The sequence below is a fragment of the Phaenicophaeus curvirostris genome, chromosome 14, assembly GCF_032191515.1.
Source record: "Phaenicophaeus curvirostris isolate KB17595 chromosome 14, BPBGC_Pcur_1.0, whole genome shotgun sequence".
NCBI classification, from domain to species: domain Eukaryota; kingdom Metazoa; phylum Chordata; class Aves; order Cuculiformes; family Cuculidae; genus Phaenicophaeus; species Phaenicophaeus curvirostris.
In genome coordinates, this window is record NC_091405.1 from 10,742,053 (window position 1) to 10,767,143 (window position 25,091).

The window sequence follows — 25,091 nt, forward strand, 5'->3', positions numbered from 1 at the left end:
TCCTCCTTTTCCTCAAGCACCTTCATGTGCTTTAATCCTTGTCACCCAGGTAAAGACCATGAACAGCCAAGTCACGATCATCAGATAGCCGAATTTAAGGTCTCCATATTCCTGTCCTACTTGGGACAAAATCTTTTTGACTTTGTGACACTGTAAACTGCGAGAGAATTTATCAATAGTGCACAGCACTGCCTCCTTTCCAAGGCAACAAATCCAGTGCCCTTCAGATCACATTGATAGTATGGGATTTTCCCACGGGACAAGTAGGATCCTTAAGGCATTCTTATGTTCTGGTACAATTAAAATGAAAACTAGCTCAATGAGGCTGTTGGTGCTTGGAAAAAAACAGAAGCTTCTTCAATAACTTTCATTTCTGAAAGCAGAGAGGCTGGAACAGTTTCAACTCAAGACTTTTTTACATTTTTTTAACAGGACTCAGAGACTGGGTTTTCTGGCAGCTGAGCTTGCTTATATCTCAAAACCTTACGATCATAACAGCAGGGGGAAAAGAAGTCCCACAAACTGTATTGGCCACATTTACATCACACTTCAGAAAAGTTTCACTCACTCACACAGTATATTTCTGGCATACAGTATTGTTCTCCCAACATGTGCTAGGTCTGTTTCAACAGATATAGACAATGGACTTCTGGTAACTTACGTGTTATGAGAAGAAGAAATCCAGTAGTGAGACAAAGGATTATTCATGTCCTGTGCATCTATTGAATCATATTTCTCATCCCAAATACCATTTTCTTTTGCAAAAAGGTAAGTGAGGAACTACAACACAAAGACAGAGACTGAATTAAAATGTCTTTACCATGCAAGACCAAAAGAAATCTAGCAAGGTAGCAAGAGAAGCCTAGAGGATCTGCCAAACAATTAACAAACTAGGAAGTGGAAGATGTCCCAGAGGAACTATTAGAAAGTATCATTACCCTACCTCATCCACAAAGAGGAAGGGCTCAGCAGTTTCTCTCATAGTGTCATCAATAAACTTTGTCATTCGTTCTCGGACTTTACTGAGATCTTGTGCCCAAGATTCCTTCAGATAATAATAATATAGAAGAAAAAAATTTAGAGTGGTGTTATGCTATATAAAATGAAATAAAGAACAGAGAGACCTACAGATGTGATTTACTTCTCTCTCAACTGGTTAGTTTACTGCCAATATATTTTATTGTACCCATATATTTTAAGACTTTCATCTATGATGTCTAAGGGTTCTCCATCTAAGTACCTTTATGCAGATTGAAGGCCCACAAGATACATACCACATACATACACATATGCAAGCACACACACAGAAAAAAAGCTGGCATCCTTGAAGGATATGCCTTAACTATAATTTCTCTCTTTTCAAGGTGCAATCTGCATATCCTTTTAACAAAATGAAACAGCGAGGAAAAGAAAGTAGCAAACCTATACAGGAAGTGCAGGTCTCACTTTTTAATCATATTTGCAAACCTGGAGCTTAGCAGTGCCTAGCAAATATCACACACTTTTTTTCCCCGTGGTGATTGTGCTAAATAACATTATAGAAGACCATGAACACACTGTTTGAATCCCTGCCTCCATCATTATCTGCTTGCTGGTATGGAACATCAAACTGGCTCCATTCAATAGAAAATTACCTTTGACTCAATTGAGGCAGTCAGCTCAGCTTTTTACATGAAAGCTGCTAGAATGGAGCCAGAGCCAAGGCATTACCCCAGATGTACTGAGCTGTTACAGCTGTAACGTGGCCAGACTATCATTTTTGACATTCAAACAGGGTTTATTTCTAACCATGACTGCTCATCTACATGACTAAATGGAGACCCGTTAAAACCTTATTTACTTTGTCCACCCTCTCATACTCTGGTGCACCTTCAGACTTTTTAAATAGATGAAAAGCAGTAGTTCTCATAAACATCAATGGCAACAAACAAGGAGAAATCTTTTCAAGACCTATGACATCAATTATATTCTAACACATCACATTTCTTTTTAATGAGCACTGAATTCTGCAAGACAATCTCAAGAAAAAGAACTAAAAATTTCTGCAACCTTCCCACCTGCTGCTCGTGTAGCAGGAATCTCTGAAAGTCATGGAGATGAACTGCTGAAGCATCTGGACGGTCAGTATTTCTTTAAAAAAACAAAGAAAGGTAAAGTCAAACTAAAGCAAGTGTCATCAGATATTAGAGCAGAAAATTACATCAGTTTGTATCTGGGACTTACAGTATTAATGTGCTGCCACCACCAAGAAACTTTCTATAACTTCAATGGAATTTAGATTAGGCTTGTAACAGCATATTATGTAATCACTGTATTTTTGAGCCTTTAAATAAAGCCTCCAGGATTCCTGATGCATTTTCAATAGTGACTCACTGAGAAAAGTACCAGATCTTTACTCATTGCTGTGTGGCAAACAAGCAGCATTCACTTGACAGGACTGTTTTTAACCTTAACTGAGGCATAGCAAGACACTGTTCTTCTAAATTGTCATAGAGCCACACTTCCACAAGTAACTCCTCCCATGTATTATTCAGATGATCTACTGTGATAGATCAAAACCTCCTGAAAGGCAAGATGCAGCTGCACCAAAGTGACACAACTGTGTTGTAGGACACACATGCCACATCGTCTGGTACCAAGAAGGTATTATAACCTACCCATTCTTCATAAATCTGTACTTTAAAGCAGTCTCACAAAGTTTAATTCATATGACATGACCAAGGGCTAAGGAAATATGCAGTACGCTCATAGCAGACTTTTTAACCTTAACCTGTTAGCATAATACTCAAAACCAAGATAAACTAGTTTAATTTGTAGTCAACCTCTTAGCAATGCCTGTGGCCTTCCCTTTCATGCTCTACACATCTTTCTTAAATTTTTAAGTCCACCAATGAAAGATGCAGAAACTGTTACTACCAGCACTCTGTTCAGGTCGAGGCAAAGCCTGTGCCCCACCCCACCCTCCAGTCTGAAGCTAAAACTTCTCCATCAAATTGTCCTTCAATAGTTCTGTTCAGCTCTTTGTAAAATCAGAGGACAAGCAAACTTGCTTGTTCAAGCCTATACCATTTTGGTAGTCAGAAGGTAAAAAATTTTTATGAAATTATATTTAGGACTTAATTCCATTATAAATTCATCTTTCTGAATGAAAAAAATGTACAATTTCTTTACACAGCAAAAAAGGTCATGTAATTAAAAAACAACTCTGCAGCACTACAACCATATGGAAACACGAAAAAATAATACAAATGAAGAGTCTCACCCAAGAATGAACACAGAGGAATCCTTTTTGAATTCATCAAGAATCTTAATACAAAACAAAGACAAACAAACAAAAAATGCAAAAAGGGGAAAACATAAGTAATAAAAGAACATGCAATTTTCTATATAATTCTATCTAATAACATTCATTAGTTTGGGAAGGGAAAATACATGCATTGCTGCTCTAGAGAAGCTGCAAAAACATGTTGGCAAGACACGTTTTGAATTAAATGCATGAGACAAAATATACTGCTAAGGCTGGCAACTGCATTTCAGGTCTTTCAGGGGGAACACATACAATTCTCAGGCAATAAACTTGCTATCAATAAGGTACCTTATTCACACAATCAGTCAAGTTTGTGGGAAGCTTGTATTCTTTGATATCCCAGGAAAATTACAATTCCATATCATCCATCACATTTATGCAGGTGAATATAAAATCTAAATGTCTTCTAGGTTGGAGAAGCATAGTTACAGATTGCAGGAAACTTATCAACTGACCCAAAGGAATTATTGAGCAAACTGTGGAGTTCCCTTGGAATTATCCACAAGGGGTGATAAGGAGAGTTTTAGGAAGTCAGAGAGCCTCCTTATTCTGTGTTTTATTCTTTAACCTTCTGCTCGAGCTAATTAACTAGATTTTCATCATCAAAAGTAAGACCCTGTCAGTTAATGGAGATTCTTTATTACTTCACAATAATTTCAACATCACTTTTAAATGGCACAAGAAAGCTCTATTGCCTTAAGAAACAACACTGAGTTTGACTATCAAAGCTTCTATTTTAGCAACTGCAAGTTGAATCAGCAGTAAATGCATTGTAAACAAAGTAATTTCAAACTACGAGCTTTCTCACAGCATTAATGGGTTCCTAGCTTTCAGAGTCACTAAATGTGTGCATTTTCCACCAGCTTCATGAATCTGTGCAATTGAAAACATGGAAACAGTAGTCAGGCAGCTGCCCATATAAATCAGTTAAAGTGTTTTCCTGCGACATTCACAGCTCTCAAGGACCATCTGATACCTGTCTTGTAATGGACACACTACCAATAATTTCAAAGCATGAGAGACAATGAGAATAACCAATGTTATTTGATGCTCAGGATACATCCCCATGATTGACAGAATGCTCTTAGTAATCAAAGATTAATATAAAGCATGGATAAGCCTTGTTCCTATCACTAAAGAGATCAGCCAAGCCTAATGAAAAGATATAATACATCCTAAACAAACCCCCACAAAAAGTTCTTCCTAGAAATCCCATTTTATCTGTGCACATCTCTACTACCAACACACAAGAAGCAACACGAATGACTTATCTTCTTAAGCTAATGGCTGATGGTGACTGTTACCTACACAAGTCCTGTACTGCACCCTTTTTCTGTCACAAGAATGGGAGGGGGGATGGTGGAAATAGTAACAAACAAACAAAAAAATTAGCAGCATACACTCTTTTTTCTGATCAAGCAGTTTAACAGTACAAAGATCACTTATGAACAAGCTTACCGATTTCTGTTGTTCAAACATGATTTTCTTGTAGAACAAATGAAATTGTTCAAAACAAAGCTCTTCTTTGTGAGCACCTATTTCCTACAATAGAAATTAGCATGCAGTGAATTTAGAATTCCCTGAATTATGTTTGCACAGCAAATAAGTTACTCTTACTCCAGCTGCCACCCTCTCACACACTCTGTTCTACTCCAACTTCATTTGTTTTAAGCTGTTAGGATTTTTAAAATTTATTTACTTATGAATACAAACAACTAAATAGATTCTTGGTTTGTGACACAGTGCTCCTAGCCCACACATCTGGCTTTGCATTTTGTACACTGACTCCATTTCCACTATGTTACTGAGAGTGAAGTAGTGCCTGATTTGGTCATTGTTAGTGGGAAAAACAGAAGTAAGAATGTATGCTTTAAGGGTGGAGAGCTAGAAAGCAGGAAAAGGTGGGGATATTTATAATTCCTGTAGGAATGGAAACAGCCTTCAGAAATTAGCATTAGCACAAGTTGGAGTGAACAGATTATTATTGCAAAAAACATTCTTTTTCTTATATCTCAATTTTATCTCAAAGATGAAACAGTTTCCTCATGCACCTGCAGAGTACCAGCACCGGAACTCAAAACTCAATGTTGGCTTTGGTCAACTGCACAATGAAAAGGAGCATTTATGTCTGTATTTTCTTATGGCCTTAGATACTGGTGAAGCTAAGCTGAGAAATTATATCAGTTAATTTATTTAACTATACACAGTAAGAAGCAAAACCACAGGCAGTATTCTGAAAACAAGTAACAACACCTATCAGATAATACCAAACAGATACAAGTTATCAGGTAATTACCGCAAATTTATCCTTCAAGAACTTCATGCTGCTCACTTTGAAGTTTACTTGGGGAAGGACAGTTTTCAGCTCTCTAAGACTGATGCTGGCGGTGGAAGAAAACAAAAAAAGGCATCAGAAACTCCACAGTTCACAGTTCTGTTGTATCTAGTCAGCGACTGATGTCTTTTCTATCAAAACAGAAATGTGACTAATTAAACGTTTTGGATAGAGCTCATCCCACATAACTGTAAACTTCAATGAACATAACATTTACACGTGACCAAGCTAGACATGTTTTCTAGTTGGTGGGGAGAAACAGGTATTTCAGTTAATTTGAGCATCCACATCAGGGTGAAAAGAACCTAGCTGCAGAGATACCCATTTGTCTCCACCAACAATTAATCAGATCTAAATGATCAGATGAACTGCAGCCTTTCTTCCATTGTTCCAGTCCCACTGAAACTGGTATATAGACACAGAAAACATTCAAAGGATATACCAAACAGATGAGCAGGAACAGAAGAGGAAAAGGCCCAGTTTTCACTACCATTATAGCCTTTTTCTCCAGTTGTTACTCACTTGAATGGTAAAATTGATTCACAGCAGCAAGACTCCCCTTCTGCAACACTTCTATTCTATAGTGTCCATACCAACAGCTACACCACAAGATATTCTCATCTCCATTGTGTAAAGAGAGAAAGAGGCAAAGCAAGAAGGAACTTAGCCAAAATCCAGGCCAAAGCCAGATTAGAACTCAGGAAATTCCTGGCTTTCCGCCTTGTCGCCAGACCTCTGGAAAAAAACACTTCTTTTAAGAGCAAGAATGAGCACTCTGTTTGTATCCTAAACACCAAGCAGAAGCAATTTCCTCTGGCCAGACAAATGCAAGCCAAAACAAAGAGCTGGGACTTCATTACCACTGGAAAACACTCAACCAGTGAAACAGGACTTGCCTGCAAGCCTAACCTTTACAATTAATCTCCCCAGAAACTGCAAAACTAAACACAATGATACTCAGTTCGTACTCCTTTCCTGAATTTTTCTAAAAGCAGGAATCATCCATCAAGGGAACAGAAACTCTCCTCTCCGTAGTGGAAATCCCCTTGAACCTAACCAGACTGCCTTGTAGCTGTGAAACAGCCGTAAAGCAGCAAATGACAGCGGACATACAGCAACACCACAGCTTCTCTATCCTAACTTTTGCTTCACAATCTCCACCAATTGCAGGGCTAGTTTTTCAAAATACATCAGGAGGTATAAGCCAATATCCAGTAAAGGATGGTAGTTTCCCCTTCACCATTCTGGCCAACTTAGGAAACACAGTTTTGAAATGGCATCTCAGCTCACTTTGCCACAGCCAGTCTGCAGAATGGTGTTACTTCCTGCAATAACAGTCTCATTCACACTATGAAACACCACACTATTTTGCATTTAGGAAAATGCCTAAATAAGAGGAAATGCATGTACTTTTTGACACTGAATTACACCTGAGAACAAAATGCGTGTTCCAGACAAAGACCAAAAACACCGTAAAGTAACAGATGTGGGGGAGGAGGGGTTAACGTTCTTCTCAGCATCGCATGATTTCTGACAACTCTAAGGAGAAGTATGCAACTGAATTACAAAGAATAAAGTCTCCTTTGTTGTGCAAAAGCTACAAGCCCACATCACGCATAGACCTGAAATGAACTACTGAAACTCAAACATACAAAGTTACACAGCACAATGGGAGCTACAATTCGTGGGATTTCTTCCACATAAGAAGCACTATTTGAACACATGGCAGAGCCAAGCCCATGTAATCAAGCCAATTGCTCAAAAATAAAAAAAAATAAAAAGTCCAAACTACTAACTTGGCTTCCTTTATCCACCCTCAAGAGTATCTTCCCTTTTCCCACAGGACTATTCTGTCATACCAGAGTCTTCCTCCTCCTCTCCCTTAATATACTCAGGTATCTCTCATCTCTTTTTACTCTTAATATTCTGTTCTGTCCTCACAGCTCTGATGGCTGCAGGAAAGAATTCATTTTATTGCTGGGACAACCCTGTCTCTGGATATATATCTGACACTGCCACTACGACTAGTTTCAAACTAGATAACCACGCATTTTAGCCATGTTCAGGCCCCATCAGAACTGAATCAAGGGAAGGCTAAATGCTTAAACATCTGCCCTAGATCTTCAGCAGCCCACGTTGAACTCTGTTTATGCAGCTTCATTGTTACTAATACCCAAACAACAATGAAGGAAGAACTGGTGTCATAGCTACATGGCAAAGCTCACAGCGGGTTACACAGTCCAGGCTCCTGGACTCCCAACTTGGCTGTGAAAGGGCAAAGACCTTTATAAAGCAAGCAGCCTAATATACCTGCAGAGCTGAGCTGAATCTCTACAGCAAGACTGGAAGATGACAACTCCTTTGCCCCATTCTAGCAAGGTGATTCTAGGCTAAAAGCAAATCTATCATTCGCTTCCTCGTTATACCTTGTACATGAACATGAGTGAGTGCTATGAATATGCTGTGTTTAGCAGAAGGCAAAACTCAAGTTCTTAAAGCAAGAGCAAATGCTGTTTCCAGGGGTGTCATATTTTACATCTTGGACAACGTAGTATTTATTTCTTTTCATCATGTTAAAATCTGCAACAAAGTTCACTAAAAACAAAGTGAACAAGGAGAGAAGTTCTTACCTATTTCTTCTAGTCTGGTCAACGGAATAGATCTGCTTTCTCAGCCAGCTTATGGAAAAAAAAGAGAGAAAAAAAAGGAAAAAAAAAAAAGGTTTACTCTTAAGAATTATAAAGAAAACACTGCCAATAACATTCAACAGAAATATCTAAAAGCTGTAAGATACACCTCTTTTAATAAAGCAAAAACATTTCCAGTGCAGCATGTAAGGATTCAGACAGTTTTGTAACTACTTGTAAATAAATAATTTTCTGCTGCTTAATACTGCATTTGAAAGCCATATAAACAACACAGGAAGGGGAAGGGTGGGCAGGACAGAAAAGCATGAAAAACCATAAGCTGTATAAATGCAAGTGGACAAAGTGAGTCAAAACTTCAGCTAATCTAAGCTAGAGTAACTCTATTAAGTCACTCTATCTATTAGATTTATTAGATGCATAACACTAAGGGGGTGGAGGAGGTAGTTTAGAGAATTTTATAGAAAATACTCATTAAAGTGCACATCCATTTTAGGTGCACAGCAAAATACTATTAGCAGCATTAATAATAAATATACACACACAATTTTGATCTAAAGGATGAACACAGTCATTATTAACCTTATCCTCAGTCTCTATGGGCATCAGTCTGCTGCACAAATGTAGATAAAAATAGATAAGAATGCTTTCTCCCCAACTGGAACAGCAAGTAGGTAAGGACACCATAAGCATCAAAGCTATAAACTGGTCAGGTAGGAAGAAAGGATAGGGTATAGCCTCACAACAGCCAACAGCAGTGACTCACCACAAACAAAAATGCCAGAAGCTCTGAAAAGCAATCAGGTACAGAGACAGTGTTAAAAGCTTGTCAACAAAGCTGGTATTTGGAGCATGAGTAGTTTCGCACACAACATCCTCAGGAGCATTACGGGTGCAGTTTCACCATCATATGGCTCGCTACCAAGAAGTAATCCTTAAAAATGTTCATTTTCAGCCTGACTCAGAGATCACCTTTGCTGTGCCTTCAGTCCCATTGCCATATAATGCAATGGGTCCAATAAAGAGGAGAAACTGCGAAAGCGCATCTCAGAATTATTGGGACACAGGGATATCTATTAGAGCAAGCCTACTGTGACTGCATAAGATATTTGACTTTTCAAAAAAGCCAACACACAATTGCACCAACTGTTATTTTGGCCTCATTAAGAGTTGGGGTTGAGTGGGTTTTTTTTGGTATACAGAACAATGAAAATGCAAGTCCGCAGTAGTGGAAGCAACAGTGTGCAATTCCAGAATATGTGTACAGCACAACAGACATAAGTAATTGCCATGTGAACTTTCTGTATCATACAGAGAGAGCAGTTGTTCTTAAGGTAACTGGCAGGAACCATTTGCTGCACATTAAAAATTCCTTTCAGATTTTCCATTTTGAGTTCCAAAGATACGCAAAGTCTCACAAGAAAATATGTCCACCTACCTCTCTGTGATTGCAGGTGTGGGAGCACTCATGACCTCTTGATACAAGATATTCAAGCCACACAACCATTTATCAGCATCATCTTTAGAGTCAGCTGAAAAAAAAATGTGCCATGAGAAAAACCAAAACAAAATCAACACAAAACCAAGACATAATTTGTGATGTTTATATAAACCCTTCTATAGAAAGCTGCAGATTAAACTTTCTCTTTGAGAAATCTCATTGCATAGCTTCATGCTGCAAATAATAAAACTAAAAAAAAAAAACCAGCATAAATTCAGGAGCGGGAGAGTTAATTCTGGAAGCTCTGTCCAAAACCACATCATTTTAGAGTCTGCTTATCAGCAAGTTTCAATACCTCAACAGAAAGTCTATGAAACATCTCAACAGAAAGACTATGAAACTACTACTGAACTCACACAATCAAACTTCATTTTCTTATCTTCTATCACAGAAGTGGCAAAAGCCCAGGGACCTAAATCTAGAGCAACTTGAAGAGCGCCAAAAAAAAGAGAATTCAGTATGTTACAACATAAAGGCAGCTCATTACATTTCAAGAAACTTACAAAAAGTAAGTTCAAGGCCAGGTTGGATGGTGCCTTGAGCAGCCTGATCTAGTGGGAGGTGTTCCTGCCTATTGCAGGGGGCTTGGAACTAGATGACCTTCAAGGTCCCTTCCAACACAAACTATTCTATGATTCTATGCATCTATAAGAAAATTGTGAAGTACTGCCTTATGATGAATGTAATCACTTCTGTCTGTCCTAACTGTGCCTCTAAACAGATTGTTCCAGACTTGACTTAAGCTAGAGGAAGAGGAAGGAAGCAACATACAAAACTGGTGCAACTTAGACAGAATACGTTTCAATACAAGTTAAGTTCAAAAAAGTCTAAAATTCCCCACATGTCTTGACACTAGAAGCCAGGTACATTTTCCTCCCAACCTTACAAGTTGGTTTATCGCTGCCTTGTTTTCTTTTAAACTTAGTTTGCATTTCCATTTCCCAAAACAGAAGAGTCCTCCTCATCATTTAACATCATCACATTTGGTAATGCTTCAACCCAACAGAAGCAAGATGATGAGCTGCATGCTGAATATAGCCTTCCCTACAGAATACCAGTTAAGATGAAACCAATTTTTTGGGCCTTGGACAAGATGCTATCATTACAGCCTTTAGCTGGACAAATCCATTTGCTTTAGCATGCTGGTTCTGAAATTTCCTGAAGGCATTGTTCAATTAAACCATACAGGAGCTCTAATCTGTGCAAATTCTCTTAACTGCCTTCAAAGCAAAACAGTTTCAAACAATGCTTTATTCCCTAAGGATTAAGCTAGAGCCCAGCCTTAGCTCCCCATGGAAATGTTTTTCAATTAGTTACAATTTCAGAAAGAACACCCACTACCACTGCCAAACCAATTCTTCTCCCAAGACAATTCGGCCCTTTATGACAGCTACCATTCGCTTTAAGTAACAATTATTTTATATTGTTTTAAGAAGCCACAACAAAGTGCTTAAACAAGGAAAAGGATTTCCCCTTAACTGAAAGTTATATCATGTTGTTCTGCAGTTCAGCATTATGGAAACGTATCTCATGGTACTGCATGTTTTCAGCCAGGCAAAGACCTGGTTTCAAGAACTGTTGTGGAGGAGGGATGGGGAGGGGTTTGCTAGAGGAAATCAATCTGAAATACCTGGCACAGCTGCACTTAAGCACAGACACTTACTCAAAATTTTCACAGACTTGAAACAATGGTAACTCTTAGTTAAGTTAAAAGCCTATAACAATGGATTAGTCACAAGCAGTCTTTAACTTCCAGTGCATCAGACTGAAAAAAAAACCCAAAAACCAACCATACTGTTAGAGTTAGAGTTACAATCCTTACAAAGCGTTCCTCTTTGTCCCATTAAGATTTTACAATTCATTTAATGATTTAAATGGACAAGCACATTCCTACACAGGGCAGAGAGAACTCTTACTCCAAATAAATCATCTGTATGATTCCAATCCAAGGAACTATCACAAAATATTTAGGAGATACGTTTCTTGCAAACTCCATTAGTTAGAAAACTATTAAGTCTGCACTGCAAGAATTTATATCCTTTTCATTGCAAAATCTTTGGGTTTGCAACCCTGGATAATCTCACCTGAAAACAGAAATGCTCCAAACCCTTGCACAAATACAGGATACCACTTCCTTCTGTTTCACATGGACCTCTTAATTTTCAATTTATCACCTTCCAGTGTTGTATACAGTCCTCTACTGTTTCTTCAGAAGAGGCTTAGTGTTATCAGGTGATAGGCACATACACAACACGGACTAGAACTTCATTTTTCCAAATTAGTCTGTAACTGCTCATCAGTGATAGGAACGTTTCTGTGATACAGCTGTAGCCTAACTCTTTATGCCTATTGTTTCCAGAATCATTTTGTCCAGACTAAAAATGTCAGGGTTATATTCTGGCTACCACTGAAGACAAAAGCAAATCATTTGCTGCTTTAGAGAACAATTTCACTTCTGCTCTTTAGTGTTGAAGTCTTTACAAGAAATATTTAACCAGCAAAAGCCTATCTTGCTATAAATGACTGAGCAAAGCAGAAATTACATTCACATGATACTCCATTTGAAAGCAAAACATTACAAATGCAGCAGTTCACAGACACGAAGGGCTGAGTAAAAGGTCTATCTCCAGATTTTAAGCAACTGGTGGACGCCTGAACTGCAGAACTCAAAACTACAGTGTTCTTTGCATCACCGTTCCATCAATGCATTTGACTTGTCTAATCTGTAGGTTTAAAGAAGAAACAAAGAAGAAAAAAAGTACCTGCTAAGCTTAAGGTGTTGAGGATAAACTGAGAACCATAAAAAATAGTAAAGCAGTGTTCTTCTCGTTGCTTTGCTTTGCAACGCTCAAAGTCCTTTGAATTCTTTCCTGGGCGGATTTCTTTTATTTCCATCAGATCCACTGAAATGAAACAACATTCTATCAGTACAATTGCACTTACATTTCAGCAGAGCCTCAGACAATAACATGAACAACTCAAAGCATGCATACATACGTAAAATACCTGTATAAATAACCTTACAGATGTTTATTGGGCAAGAAATGCAAATTGCACCAGCTTGCAATCCACAAAGCCACAACTAACCATATTACCAACTAACAGTCAACAGTAGAGAAGGACCAAAAGATGAAGAAAAATAGCATCCTCTTTTTATCATTTCACTATCACTGATTGTCCACGGACAAAGTGTATACACATAGCCCCTTTGGGGTACAGAAGACATGATTTCACAAATGGCATTTAGTCAAGGCAAGAAATCTCCAATTGCCATGACAACTGTTAAGAGACAAAAAAAGAAAAAATAGAACTTCTAACTGACTCACCCAAAAATATTATCAGATCTTAGCTAGTCAGCTAGCCTTGTCAGCTAGTTGGCTAGTACAGCCACTGGTAGTTGTAAGAAGAATATTTAGAACAGGAATGGAAAAAGAAAATCCAGTCTAATAATGAGAATGTTTGAAAGCTTTTTCCTGGTCAGCTCCAAAGAGTTCTGTCATTTAACATAACCAATTGTATCACTGTTAACTTTCTGCTTTCTACAGAAGCCAGGTAGATATTAGAGCATAGCAGAACAGGAACACTGCACAAGCACACATTTTCTCATGACACCTCCCTTTCTATCAAACTCTTGCTATAGGGGCCTGCATAACAGTAGTGAGACAGCACTGAAATAGAAATATGTGCACTCTCAAGATAAGATACTTATTAGAAAACTGAGGAAGTGGTTTTGTTCTGCCTGCAGACCAGACAAATAAACAGCTCACCACACTTCTGGACAGTCTTGACTTATGAGGATGAAAAGTGAAAAAACCACTTCATGACTGCTATTGAAATGTGTTTTTCAGACCTAGCAAGATCCAAGGAAAATATGTGAGGGATTCCGTCCATGCATTTAAGAACACTGCAATATAAAACCACTATTTTAACTGAGCACCTCATCAGTAACAGGACATGGTTAAAAACATAATGAAAAAGCAACTCTGCTGCAGACAGAAGGGGAACTGAACACTAGTTAAAGCTTCAGCCTGTGTAACACTAGGTTTCTACGATGCCAACATGGAAAGGAGAGACAGACAAGCAAGGAAGTTCATCAATAAAATGAACTATGAAAACATCTCCTAAGATCTGCATATCTGATTGGCCAAGGCCCCTAAATTTAGATGCAAACTTCTAAAATAAATTCACAGCAATCCAAAGCCTCCTAGTGATGGCTTTGACTCCCTTCCCATCCCAGAGTCTCACTTAGATCCCCAACGGTGTAACTGATTATCAGTTCTAAAATTCCACTATCCAAAAAAAATGGTGATCTAAGCACACCAATTCACATTAGCATCAGCAGAAAAGAATCAGGATGCAGAGATATAAAGTACCCAAATGGAGAGGGAAGGAGGTTGTATAGCTGCAGTAATTGCCTTTGGACTGTAAACCATGCTGGCTTGCTCTGATCACGGGCAAGAGAAACTCCAGTCACTTCTTCTGCTTCCCCTTCACTCAACAAAACCCTGCTGGAAAACACAGTTTTAACTTCAAAGAGAAGCACACCTTTCATTTCAGACTCATAAATCCACACATATGAAACACTGCAATGAAGACATCCTCAAAATATAAACTATAAGCAGTGATAAAACAGATTTCACAACCTGCACTGTTGTCATTTCTAGTGGCTCTTACCTCATACTGACCCCTGAAACAAACAGAAACTTACTCAATGTCTCCCTCAGTTACTATACTCACTACACGTCTTAGACTTGCATTGTAACCTTTCAAGCCTACCATCCCATTCTCTTTTGGGAATGCACGCGTAGAGAGAGAGAGATACAGGCATAACCATTTTTGCATGCAGAGTTTCACACAGGTAACTGTATTATTGTTTCTCCAGCTGGCCCTTGTGAAGAGATTACTATACCCCAATTGCTACACATTCAGTAAACAGAGGAATGCATCAGTAAGAGAAGAAAATGGGGGAGTGGAGAGATTTATATTTAAATACCCTCAAACTAAGCATTTTACATTCCTGTACTTTTCAGGCAACATATTATATATATCTTACAAAATCCTGGCAAGATACCATCACATTTACTTAAATAATACATGAAAGAGATGTACAAAGCACAAGTTTTATTAAATATTCTTCAAAGTTCTAGAGAGAGAAAGAAAGATTCAATGCATGTTATAGGTTCAGAAAATTAATAGAAACTACCTGCCCATTTTTAATGACATTTTATAGTGTGGTTTAGGATGCATTATTCTGTACTACCAAAAGAAACTCCAAGGCAGAAAATCAGAGGAGGGAAAAGAGAGACAAGCACTGCTAGCATAAATTTTGGTCTCACACTAAGCTCTGCTATCTCCCGAGGCAGGTTGGAGTCACCTGGCACCCTCCACATAATGCCTGCTAAGTCCAGAGCGGCTGATCCCAACTAAACCAAGAAATAAACAGGCCAGGAAAAGCTGCAACATGCTTCAGAGTCTGATTAGTAAATCAACTGTAACAATTTGGCTGGTACACAGTTACTGTGAACTTTTTTTGGCACAATCTGTCACTGAACAATTAAAATGTAACTCCATGCTCTGCACCTCGGACTCTCCATCTCCTTACTGGCCTGAAGCAGTGAAAACTTCCTCCTCCTCAATCCCATGTGCAAACTGGAGGGCCATATTCCAACCCAGCTTCACAGACAGATACTCCTGGGGGCTGATACACCTGAAAAATCACAGACCTGGGCACAAGCAGCTTGCAGTGCAAATCCAACAGGCTTGCAGGCAATTTCCATAAATTACTGCAAAAAAAAAAAATCTATTTCCCAAGGAAACATAAATCAATGTATTCCTTCTAGAGAAGTTGATTCACACCCAGCAAGACAAGGAGGACACTCCCAAAGCACTCAGTCCCCAGCCAAATAGTAAAGAAGTCCAGTGCTTCTCTAAGAGCCCTACAACACTAGTCTACATTTTATCCATTCGTTTATGTGGTTATTTCCACAAGTTAAAAGGATCTCCTTGGCAGCCCTATCAGTCACCTATTGATTCTGACAACTCCCTCAAGTGGCTCTTTAACAATACTGGACTCCAAGGCACCTTCAATTACCATCCTGTTTCAGGCTCTGAACTGGACATGCAGTTATTTGTGGCAGCTCAAAGCCTGAAGCTGCCAAGCTTCAGCTCCTGCTGTTGCGTGTTGTTTGGCAAATCAGTTTATTCAATGGATCATTACACTACTACATAGCTGCTTTCCAAAGTCTGAGTGGATTAATTGCTCAGTGCCTTCCAGAGCACCTGCTAGAGGTCTTTACTGCCACAAACTTTTGATCCTCAACATCTCTACTGATCTCCATTCAAATAACCTGGCAGCAGCGATCACGTTTAGTCACACACAGAGGTATGAATTGCCATTACCTTTCCTTCAGTTAAACTTTGAGGCAGACAGTAAAATAGAACTTGGATTCCTCAACAGCAGGTGCTGTGCAAGCTGAACAGAAGGCAAGACGTAAGGTAAGCACAAGTAGGAAATAACATAAGCAGAACTGCAAAACATTACATCGTACACAATAACACCACTCCACATCCTAGAAGAAGGGAATCAGCACTGCTATTCAAAGGGAGAACTTCTGCCTCTGTCCGTCCTGTGCTCACACAACACTCGAACAGTTGGGAGTGCAACTGTTCAGCACCCAAACAGACAACTGGAATAGGGAATGGATTCTGCTTAAAACCAACCAATGCAAATAACACTTTACGTTAGCTTGAAGTGCCCATCTAAGTTTACTGCAGGAAGGGATATTTGCACGGATCAGCTTTGGTCAGGTAATTTTAGGCTGGGAAGTCAGATAGGTTGTACAAAAATGAACTAAGTCAAAAAAACTTAGAGTTTGTCAACCTAGCAAGGTGTCCTTGACAGAAAAGCCTTGATTAACAGTGCAAAAGTTCAACTGAGACTGGCTTTATGGACTACAGTCTCATAAGATAGGGCTCCTGAGTCAAAGTTTCCAGGAGTCTTTCATTGTCTGTGGCCACAAAAAATGCTTGGATCTGAGCTCAGAGTTACGTACCTTATATAGGAGAAGAAAAAAGCCTACAGAGAAATTCAAAGGAGGCTTACAGAGTCAGAAATTGGGACATGAGCATTATTTACTTCAGCAGATATTTTCTATAAGTCTCAAGAAGGCTAAAGGGAAGCTACTGGCAGTATTTCAGAGGGGACAGCAAGGGACTCTGATCACCTAAGTGCTGCAGATCGAGGCACAGTGAGCATTCTCTGTGTGAATATATGCACATTTTCCTGTGTGTATATATATAAGTGTATAGCAACACACTGCACTTAAGAACCAGTTCGCCAAATCCACATATTTTTTTCAACAATTTGCATTACAAAATATTCCAAAGAAAGTTTCATTTGAGAAAGGTAGAAACTGCTTCCTGCAACACAGGGTATGTGCAAATGAATGCCCAGTGAATGAATAAAGCCTTTAGTATCCTTTTGCAAATGCACTTCACGATGGTTAGTGAGGACAATGGATTTGTTCTCACTTCTGCAGAATTAAAGATTAACTATACAAGGTGTGTCTTAACAGCTGGTTTTATTCAGAGCAGTAATGAAACACAGACCTTGTGCAAATCTAAAGGGAACAAGGTGAGGCTTCTTTCAGAGAAAGACAAAGTCATATGAGGGCAGAAATCTCCTGCAGCATGGCAGTACAGATGTGCCATGAAAAGTAATGCAGCTCATATAAACAGTGAGATTTAGTGGGACAGTCAGTGGCCCAAGGAAGTCATTACAGGTAAGCAACAAAATTATCTGAAAACACAGTTACAACAGAACATGAGAAACTGCAGTGCATTTTGAGAAAGCATACAACTACCTTTCCAAGGGGTTCTCTGGGGATTTAGCTGCGTGACTCACATAAGCCTTATAGAAGTGCACCTTTTAAACCCACAGGGTTTTAAACAGTTTAATTTAAACTGTAAATCAGGTCACAAACAGTTGTCATGTACAGTAACAAAAATGTGATGAATCACATTAGAGGTGCTCAGGTCTATGAAGCTCACTCCATCCTTCTTTCACTGGCTGGCCATGACAGGAAGTCTGCTTGTTTTAAGTTAGTGTTAAACACTGCAGAACTGAGCTGCTAAAGGGAAGGAATGATCTGAAAACAGCTAAAGGCTACACATGTTCATTTTTTCATTTGACCACAGAAACCAAGCTCTAAATACTTAGCTGAAGCCTTATACAAAGATCCCCTGGGTAGCAACTGAAACACAGCAATTTCAAAACAGAAAAAAAGTGAATTTTAATGTTCCTTTGAAAAGATATTCCATCAAGAGCAAGAATTGGATTCACTTTTGCAATGACACATTTTTAACAGTATTCAGAATATAAAACAGAAAGAAAGTGACAGAATATGGACTTGAGGTTTTCAACACAAGTTAATTTATTCCTTTATGTCTGAAACAGTAAGGAAATTCAGACAGAAAGAAATTCTGATAACAGTAGGAAAAAAAATGTCACTACAAGAAACTAGCAGGGTCAATTCTAACAATTCTTACATTCAAGCCAAACGAAGCAGTCAATTCACAACCTCAGCAGCATATGCAGATACTCATCATTCCTCCCAGAAAGGTACATAAAACAAAAGTTTTCCACTATAGAGGGAGTACACATTGGCATTAACAATTCTACTAGTTAAATGACTTAGCTGTTTAACCTTGGCGGGGGGGGGGGGACCCTCATGTAAGTTTAAGCACGTAAGCCACTTGCATAAATTATCTCTTAGTTGTTAGTTTTGTAAGTTTCCCAAATGTATCTGACAGCCAAAAGGATGCATGGAACCATATTTGCTCTCTTTGGCAGGTCATTTTAGCAAAGATTTCAAAAGCAAAACTAGCTACATTTGATTTCAGGGCAAACATGCTGCAGGACAAAATTCACAAACTACAACAATGAAGATTAAGTAAAAAACCCTTCTTAGCTAGTACTCCACCCCTGTGGCAACACACACAAGATTGCCATTACATTAAATTATACATCCCTGCATTTCACCTCACCCTGTAATTGTGTGTGGCCTGATCTGGTCCTGTTACCCACAGGACTATATTTTAGATGCACCATTTCTGGAATAAGCTTTAATCATTAGGAATCCAGGTGCACCATTTTGCAGAAAGTAGCGATTTCTGCTTGGCAACATAACACAATCTGAAAACACACACAGTGCAATCTTGCAGATCACAAAAGGAAAAAAGAAAAAAAGAGAGCAGCTCCCACCTACAGGTTCTAATTCTACGTGTAACATGAGTATACTGTCAGTTCTTTGTTTTCATTCACTCCCTTTCTTAACCTGTGAAATATGAAAATTCAACTTGTTTTGAAGTTTTTTTAAAAAAACATATTCTAGAGGACAAATTCTGTAAAATCTCCTCTTTAGAGCAGGAGGAAAATCTCAAGTGATCTTATTAATCTTCAATAATTCCTTCTCATAGGTTAGATGAAAGATCAGTAATATCAAATGAACCTGATATGTTAAACATATTAAAAAAGTGGGCCACATGAATTTTGGTCTACAAACTCTGGAAAAATACTACAGAAAAAAACAGGAGAAGAGAGACAATGTGAAATCATCAGCCCATGTTAATCCTAAAATAAAATGTTATGCATTGTTGGTCATATCTTTCTGTCAAAAATGATATATATTTTCTAAGTATGGCCCTCCAATGTTTTAAGCTTACTTCTTGTCATGTGCTTACACAACTAAATCATAGAATCACAGAATCATAGAATAACCAGGTTGGAAGAGACCCACCAGATCATCGAGTCCAGCCATTCTTATCAAACACTAAACCATGCCCCTTAGCACCTCGTCCACCTGTGCCTTAAACACCTCCAGGGAAGGCGAATCAACCCCCTCCCTGGGCAGCCTGTTCCAGCGCCCAATGACCCTTTCTGTGAAAAATTTTTTCCTAATGTCCAGCCTAAACCTCCCCTGGTGGAGCTTGAGGCCATTCCCTCTTGTCCTGTCCCCTGTCACTTGGGAGAAGAGCCCAGCTCCCTCCTCTCCACAACCTCCTTTCAGGTAGTTGGAGAGAGCAATGAGGTCTCCCCTCAGCCTCCTCTTCTCCAGGCTAAACACCCCCAGCTCTCTCAGCCGTTCCTCATAAGGCCTGTTCTCCAGCCCCTTCACCAGCTTCGTTGCTCTTCTCTGGACTCGCTCCAGAGCCTCAACATCCTTCTTGTGGTGAGGAGCCCAGAACTGAACACAGTATTCGAGGAGCGGTCTCACCAGTGCCGAGTACAGAGGGAGAAGAACCTCCCTGGACCTGCTGGTCACGCCGTTTCTGATCCAAGCCAAGATGCCATTGGCCTTCTTGGCCACCTGGGCCACTGCTGGCTCATGTTCAGTCGGCTGTCAACCAACACCCCCAGGTCCCTCTCCTCCAGGCAGCTTTCTAGACACTAGATTTTTTTTTTCCTTGAGTATTTTGCAATAAATCAAGTATATTAAAAAAAAAAAGATAGGTGAACTTTCTTATCCAAAGGTTAAAGGATTAAAATATTGTTTAAATTAATTTACAAAAAAAAAAGTCAGCTGTTCACATATTTAAAAAAAAAAACTCCTAGGTAATCAAAAAAGAGGAACCATCTTATGTCCTCAACAAAATCTTCCTTGAAATGTGTATGCTTGTATTACACACTTGCATATTCAAGGAAGGCTCCACAGATTTCTCAGAACATAAACACTCCTGTCTGTGAATCATCACTTAACACAAGGATTCATGGAAGAGTATGCAGAAACTCGCAAATTTTCCAGTGACTAATCAAACTGCAGTAGCCACAAACTTTCCCTTAATAATTGTCCTTAAAGCACTCCACATCAGATAAAGAACGAAAAACCCATTATGGATCAGTTTCCTGAAGACTTACACCTTGCCACCCGCTTGCTCTACAAGCTTAAATACCATAATTCCTTTGGGCCCTAATTTATTGGTGTGAGTGTGAATGCGTATACCACAGTATGAGGAAATTCGGAAGGCTTTACTTGATATTTCAGAAAAGTACTGAGTCAGCTAACCTCAGGTGCCGGTCCCACAGACACATCCCTTAGCAGAGCATTGACAAGCTCTTCTCACTCTTGGCCAGCTCTTCCTTCCCCTTTGCCTTTCTCTGCTGTCCAGTAGTTCCCTCCACCACTATCTCAGCTATAACAGGACACTTGTTTGTGGGCCATTTGCTATCCCAGGAAAGAAACAGAGCAGCAGAGTAGCTGATGGGGAGGCAGAAGTGACCCCCAGATACCGCGGGGGTGCACCGCACACATCCATTGTGTGGCCAGCCTGGGACAGCTTGAAGTGGGGAGAAACAACACAGTGTGTGTGTGATCCAAGGGCCACCAAGCAGGCCCACGCACAGTTGTAAAGGGTAAACACACAATGAAAATACCCAGCAGAACCATAAGGAAGTGACATGCTGAACAACACACTGCAATAAATCACGCTGATAAGTCACAGCTTCGCAGTCATGTATTTACCATGCATAAATTAGCTTCTGCTTGCCACACCGTGCAAGCACCGTTATTACATTATAACAGGAGCTACGCAAATCCCGAAAAGCACAGGCTGACCTTGGTTGACACCAGATTTGTTCAATAAGAACTGAAAGTCAGTCTTGATTTATTCTTCTACCATAGCTTTTGCAGTCCTATGTAGCTTTACACTCCCCTTCTACTTCCTGACCTTGTTAGAAACAGTGGGTTTAGTCAATCCAAATAATAATTTAAGAGCCCACTTGAACTCAGGACATTGAAATCAGCTCTTAAATCTACCACTCTATCCTCCTAAGCCATTGGTACTTTCCAATAATGGCCTCTATGCTGAAAGAGCAAATTCTCTAAGAAAACACAAATTTGAATCCAATTTACTTGTATTCGAATTTTTTTCCTTTTTTGAAGAGAGAATGGGTAAAGAAGTACTAATCGCTTCAATTTACAAGACACCTTTATGCTTAATGATGGAAAACAACTGTCATATAGTAACATATCACTGAGAACACAAGCACCACCATATTCAAAGATGAAAATTTTGAGAACAGCACCTAGGGTAAATAACCTAAATAACAAGCTCCACAAGTTTCTTCACCCACACTGCAAGAATTCAGAATATTCTCAGCAAATTACCGAACTCTTTTCAGCCAAAAACCTCACTATGTTAAGAAAGGCTCAATAAATTAGTATTTGACAATTACATCAATTTATTAGTGACTCCAAGTTCAGGTACACTTTGCAAATACTCACAGAAACCTTCAATCTTGTCAGCTGTCTTGCTCCATGCTACCTGACGGGTTTCCATTATGACCTGAACAGTCCTCCTTTCTGGACTACTCTTCTTAAGACTGAATATTGTCATAACAGTTCCCAACTCCAAGTTCCTTTTGATCTGGCTTTTTTCATACTCTGGCAACACTCCATAGTTGATGCTCTTTCGAAGCATTTTTTTTTTAATCTAAGTTTTATGGTTTTCAGTGTCCTGAAAAGAAAAAAAAAAAAAAAGAGAAAATTCATTATTTAAAACAGCATTTTTGTTTCTTTAAAAATAGTATTTGTGTAAGTTGAAGCGAAACTATGTTAAAAACCTGTTCTAAAGAAGCACTATTTGGTATCTCTGTAGCATTTTCTGCCCCATTTTCTACACCTTCTCCTAACCAAAATATAGTGTAATTGCAATTACACTGCAGAAATTGCTTTGACCATGGCAGTTTATTTCACTTACTAAGCCTCCGACTTCTTTTGCCAGTATAACAGTAAGTATAAGTAGCCAAGGAAGAATTATTTCCTGGATGGCTACACAAGTGACTCTTGACTAGATAGCAAAAAATGGTACCTAGTACAATTATGAACAGAACTCTCTTCTGCAATATCTAACAGGTTTTCTGTAGTAAGTATACTACTTACAAAGTATGCATGCACATCAAATGCTAAAGGTAGGTATAACACACCATATATTCTGTCCAAAAGCACTTTTACCAAAACAGCATTTCATAGCATCAAGAATTAAGCATCTCTGAAGCCTTCAAATAGCAATAATGCTTTTACCCCAGAAAATGGCAACTTTTACTGGTAGGTCTGAAGACAGACTTGCGTAAACAAAGTTCAAACCCTGACTACATTTATCTTGATTTGATGACTTCAGGAATTTCCCAAGACATGAAAAAAAAATGTACACTTTGACCCATAGAATGGTTTGGGTTGGAAGGGACCACGAAGGTCACCTAGTCCAACCACCCCTGCAGTGTGCAGAGACATCTTCAACTCGATCAGGTTGTGCAGAGTCCCCCATCCAGCCTGACCTTGAATGTTGCATCTACCCCCTCTCTGGACAACCTGTTCCAGTGTTTCATCACCCTCAGTATAAAAATTTTCTTCGTAATATCTAGTCTAAACTTCTCCCCTTTTATGGTTTAAAGCCATAACCCCAATCAAATCCCTTTCAAGCATCAGATCTGCTTTTAATTATAGAATCACAGAATAACCAGGTTGGAAGAGACCCACCAGATCATCGAGTCCAACCATTCCTATCAAACACTAAACCATGTCCCTTAGCACCTCGTCCACCCGTGCCTTAAACACCTCCAGGGAAGGTGAATCAACCACCTCCCTGGGCAGCCTGTTCCAGTTCCCAGTGACCCTTTCTGTGAAAAATTTTTTCCTAATGTTCAGCCTAAACCTCCCCTGGCGGAGCTTGAGGCCATTCCCTCTTGTCCTGTCCCCCGTCACTTGGGAGAAGAGGCCAGCACCCTCCTCTCTACAACCTCCTTTCAGGTAGTTGTAGAGAGCAATGAGGTCTCCCCTCAGCCTCCTCTTCTCCAGGCTAAACAACCCCAGCTCTCTCAGCCGCTCCTCGTAAGACCTGTTCTCCAGCCCCCTCACCAGCTTTGTTGCTCTTCTCTGGACTCACTCCAGAGCCTGTTATTTTATACAGTGAAATACTTCTGCTTACAAAGATTTTCCCTAATTGACATAGAGACAGAAGCAGCTCTTATGAGAAATCACCATTCCTATAGGTATTGCCTTATTATTTTAGGGTATTTGTAGAATTATGTTCCATAAAAACCTCATAAGTCCTATATAAGCTGGAAGTTAACTCTTTCATTCCTGAAACTGAGGATAATTTAATTTCCACAACTGTAAGAAGTATCTGGAAATCCATTTTGTCCCAATATTGCCAACCAACACAATAAAAAAGGTATTTCCAACAAATCTGAATCACACTTAAAACCTTTCTACTCTCCCAGGATTAATTTTTTTTTAACATTCTGAGGGCTATCTTCAGATAACCAAATGCTCAACCCATGGTGAACTGCAACAGGTTTGTTCTGCTTGCTCTGTATAATAAAGAAGCATCAATTTGCTGCCTGGAGAGAACTCTGAAATCTGAGAAGCGTAAACAGATCCACAGCCAGTGTTGCCATCTTCTTGATAATAACATTAAGAGAGGCTACAATGACTGAAGCCGAGTAATCCAATGACAAGACATCATTATTTCTTGTGTTATCAGCTTGTGTGAACTCTTACACTTCAACCTATACAAGAATTTAAACTAGTTAACTGTCCTTCTGCAAACTGCAAGGAAAATGAGGGGAAAATATGAGTAAATATAAACACTCAAACAAATGTTGGCTGTGTTTAAAAAGCCTCAGTTTATGCACTGCTAAAACTTCACGCCTGTTTCTCCTACATAGTTTTACTCTTCCTTACGCCCCGGTCAGGCAGGAGGTATTTGTGTACATATACTCAGGAGACATTTTGGCACAAAGCAGATGAGAGAGAGATGCACATGCAGCAGCTCTCAAATATTAGCAAATTTCTGTGCTTTGGTCTCCCACAGACCATTGCATTAACCAGCTAATTACAAGCTTGATTAATCCTCAGCAAGGTTGTTTACAAATGGGATGCCCTGGAACCTGCTCATTCATCCATGCACAAAGAAGGAAGAAAGCATACAATGCTCATACAAGTAGCAGAAGCTGCACAGTTCCCAACCATCCCCTTTAACCACATCCCTGAGCAGGACAGGTTTAAAGAATCTCTGGGCACATGCAGCCACAGCCACAGCGTCTCCTCTGGTTCTCTTCCTCTCTCTTCAGTCCACTACTCTCCATCACAAGCAGTTTCAGTTTCCGTGTTGATAGCTAATTCGACCATGCCACTTCTCGCTTCCCCTTCGCAACTTCTTCCAACCCTCCTCCCCCTCACCCCATGTCACTGTCTCCTGACCTGCTCTTCACTAAAGAGCGCTCTTTTTTGCCCACTCTCTCAT

General features: G+C 39.4%; 1 protein-coding gene across 1 annotated transcript in view; it reads right to left on the reverse strand.

Moving 5' to 3' along the window:
• The window catches only part of PLCG2 (phospholipase C gamma 2), a 51,572-nt gene extending 29,290 nt beyond the window's left edge, over positions 1-22,282 (reverse strand). Inside the window, exons 1-10 of the mRNA XM_069868614.1 lie at positions 22,070-22,282; positions 12,551-12,691; positions 9,726-9,819; positions 8,273-8,320; positions 5,604-5,688; positions 4,766-4,849; positions 3,263-3,306; positions 2,058-2,130; positions 944-1,045; positions 662-780 (exon numbers count right to left, since the gene is read on the reverse strand). Of these exons, the coding sequence (XP_069724715.1) occupies positions 662-780; positions 944-1,045; positions 2,058-2,130; positions 3,263-3,306; positions 4,766-4,849; positions 5,604-5,688; positions 8,273-8,320; positions 9,726-9,819; positions 12,551-12,691; positions 22,070-22,265 (986 nt within the window). The 5' untranslated portion in view covers positions 22,266-22,282. The remainder of the gene's footprint in view (positions 1-661; positions 781-943; positions 1,046-2,057; positions 2,131-3,262; positions 3,307-4,765; positions 4,850-5,603; positions 5,689-8,272; positions 8,321-9,725; positions 9,820-12,550; positions 12,692-22,069) is intronic.
• Positions 22,283-25,091: the final 2,809 nt, after the last annotated feature.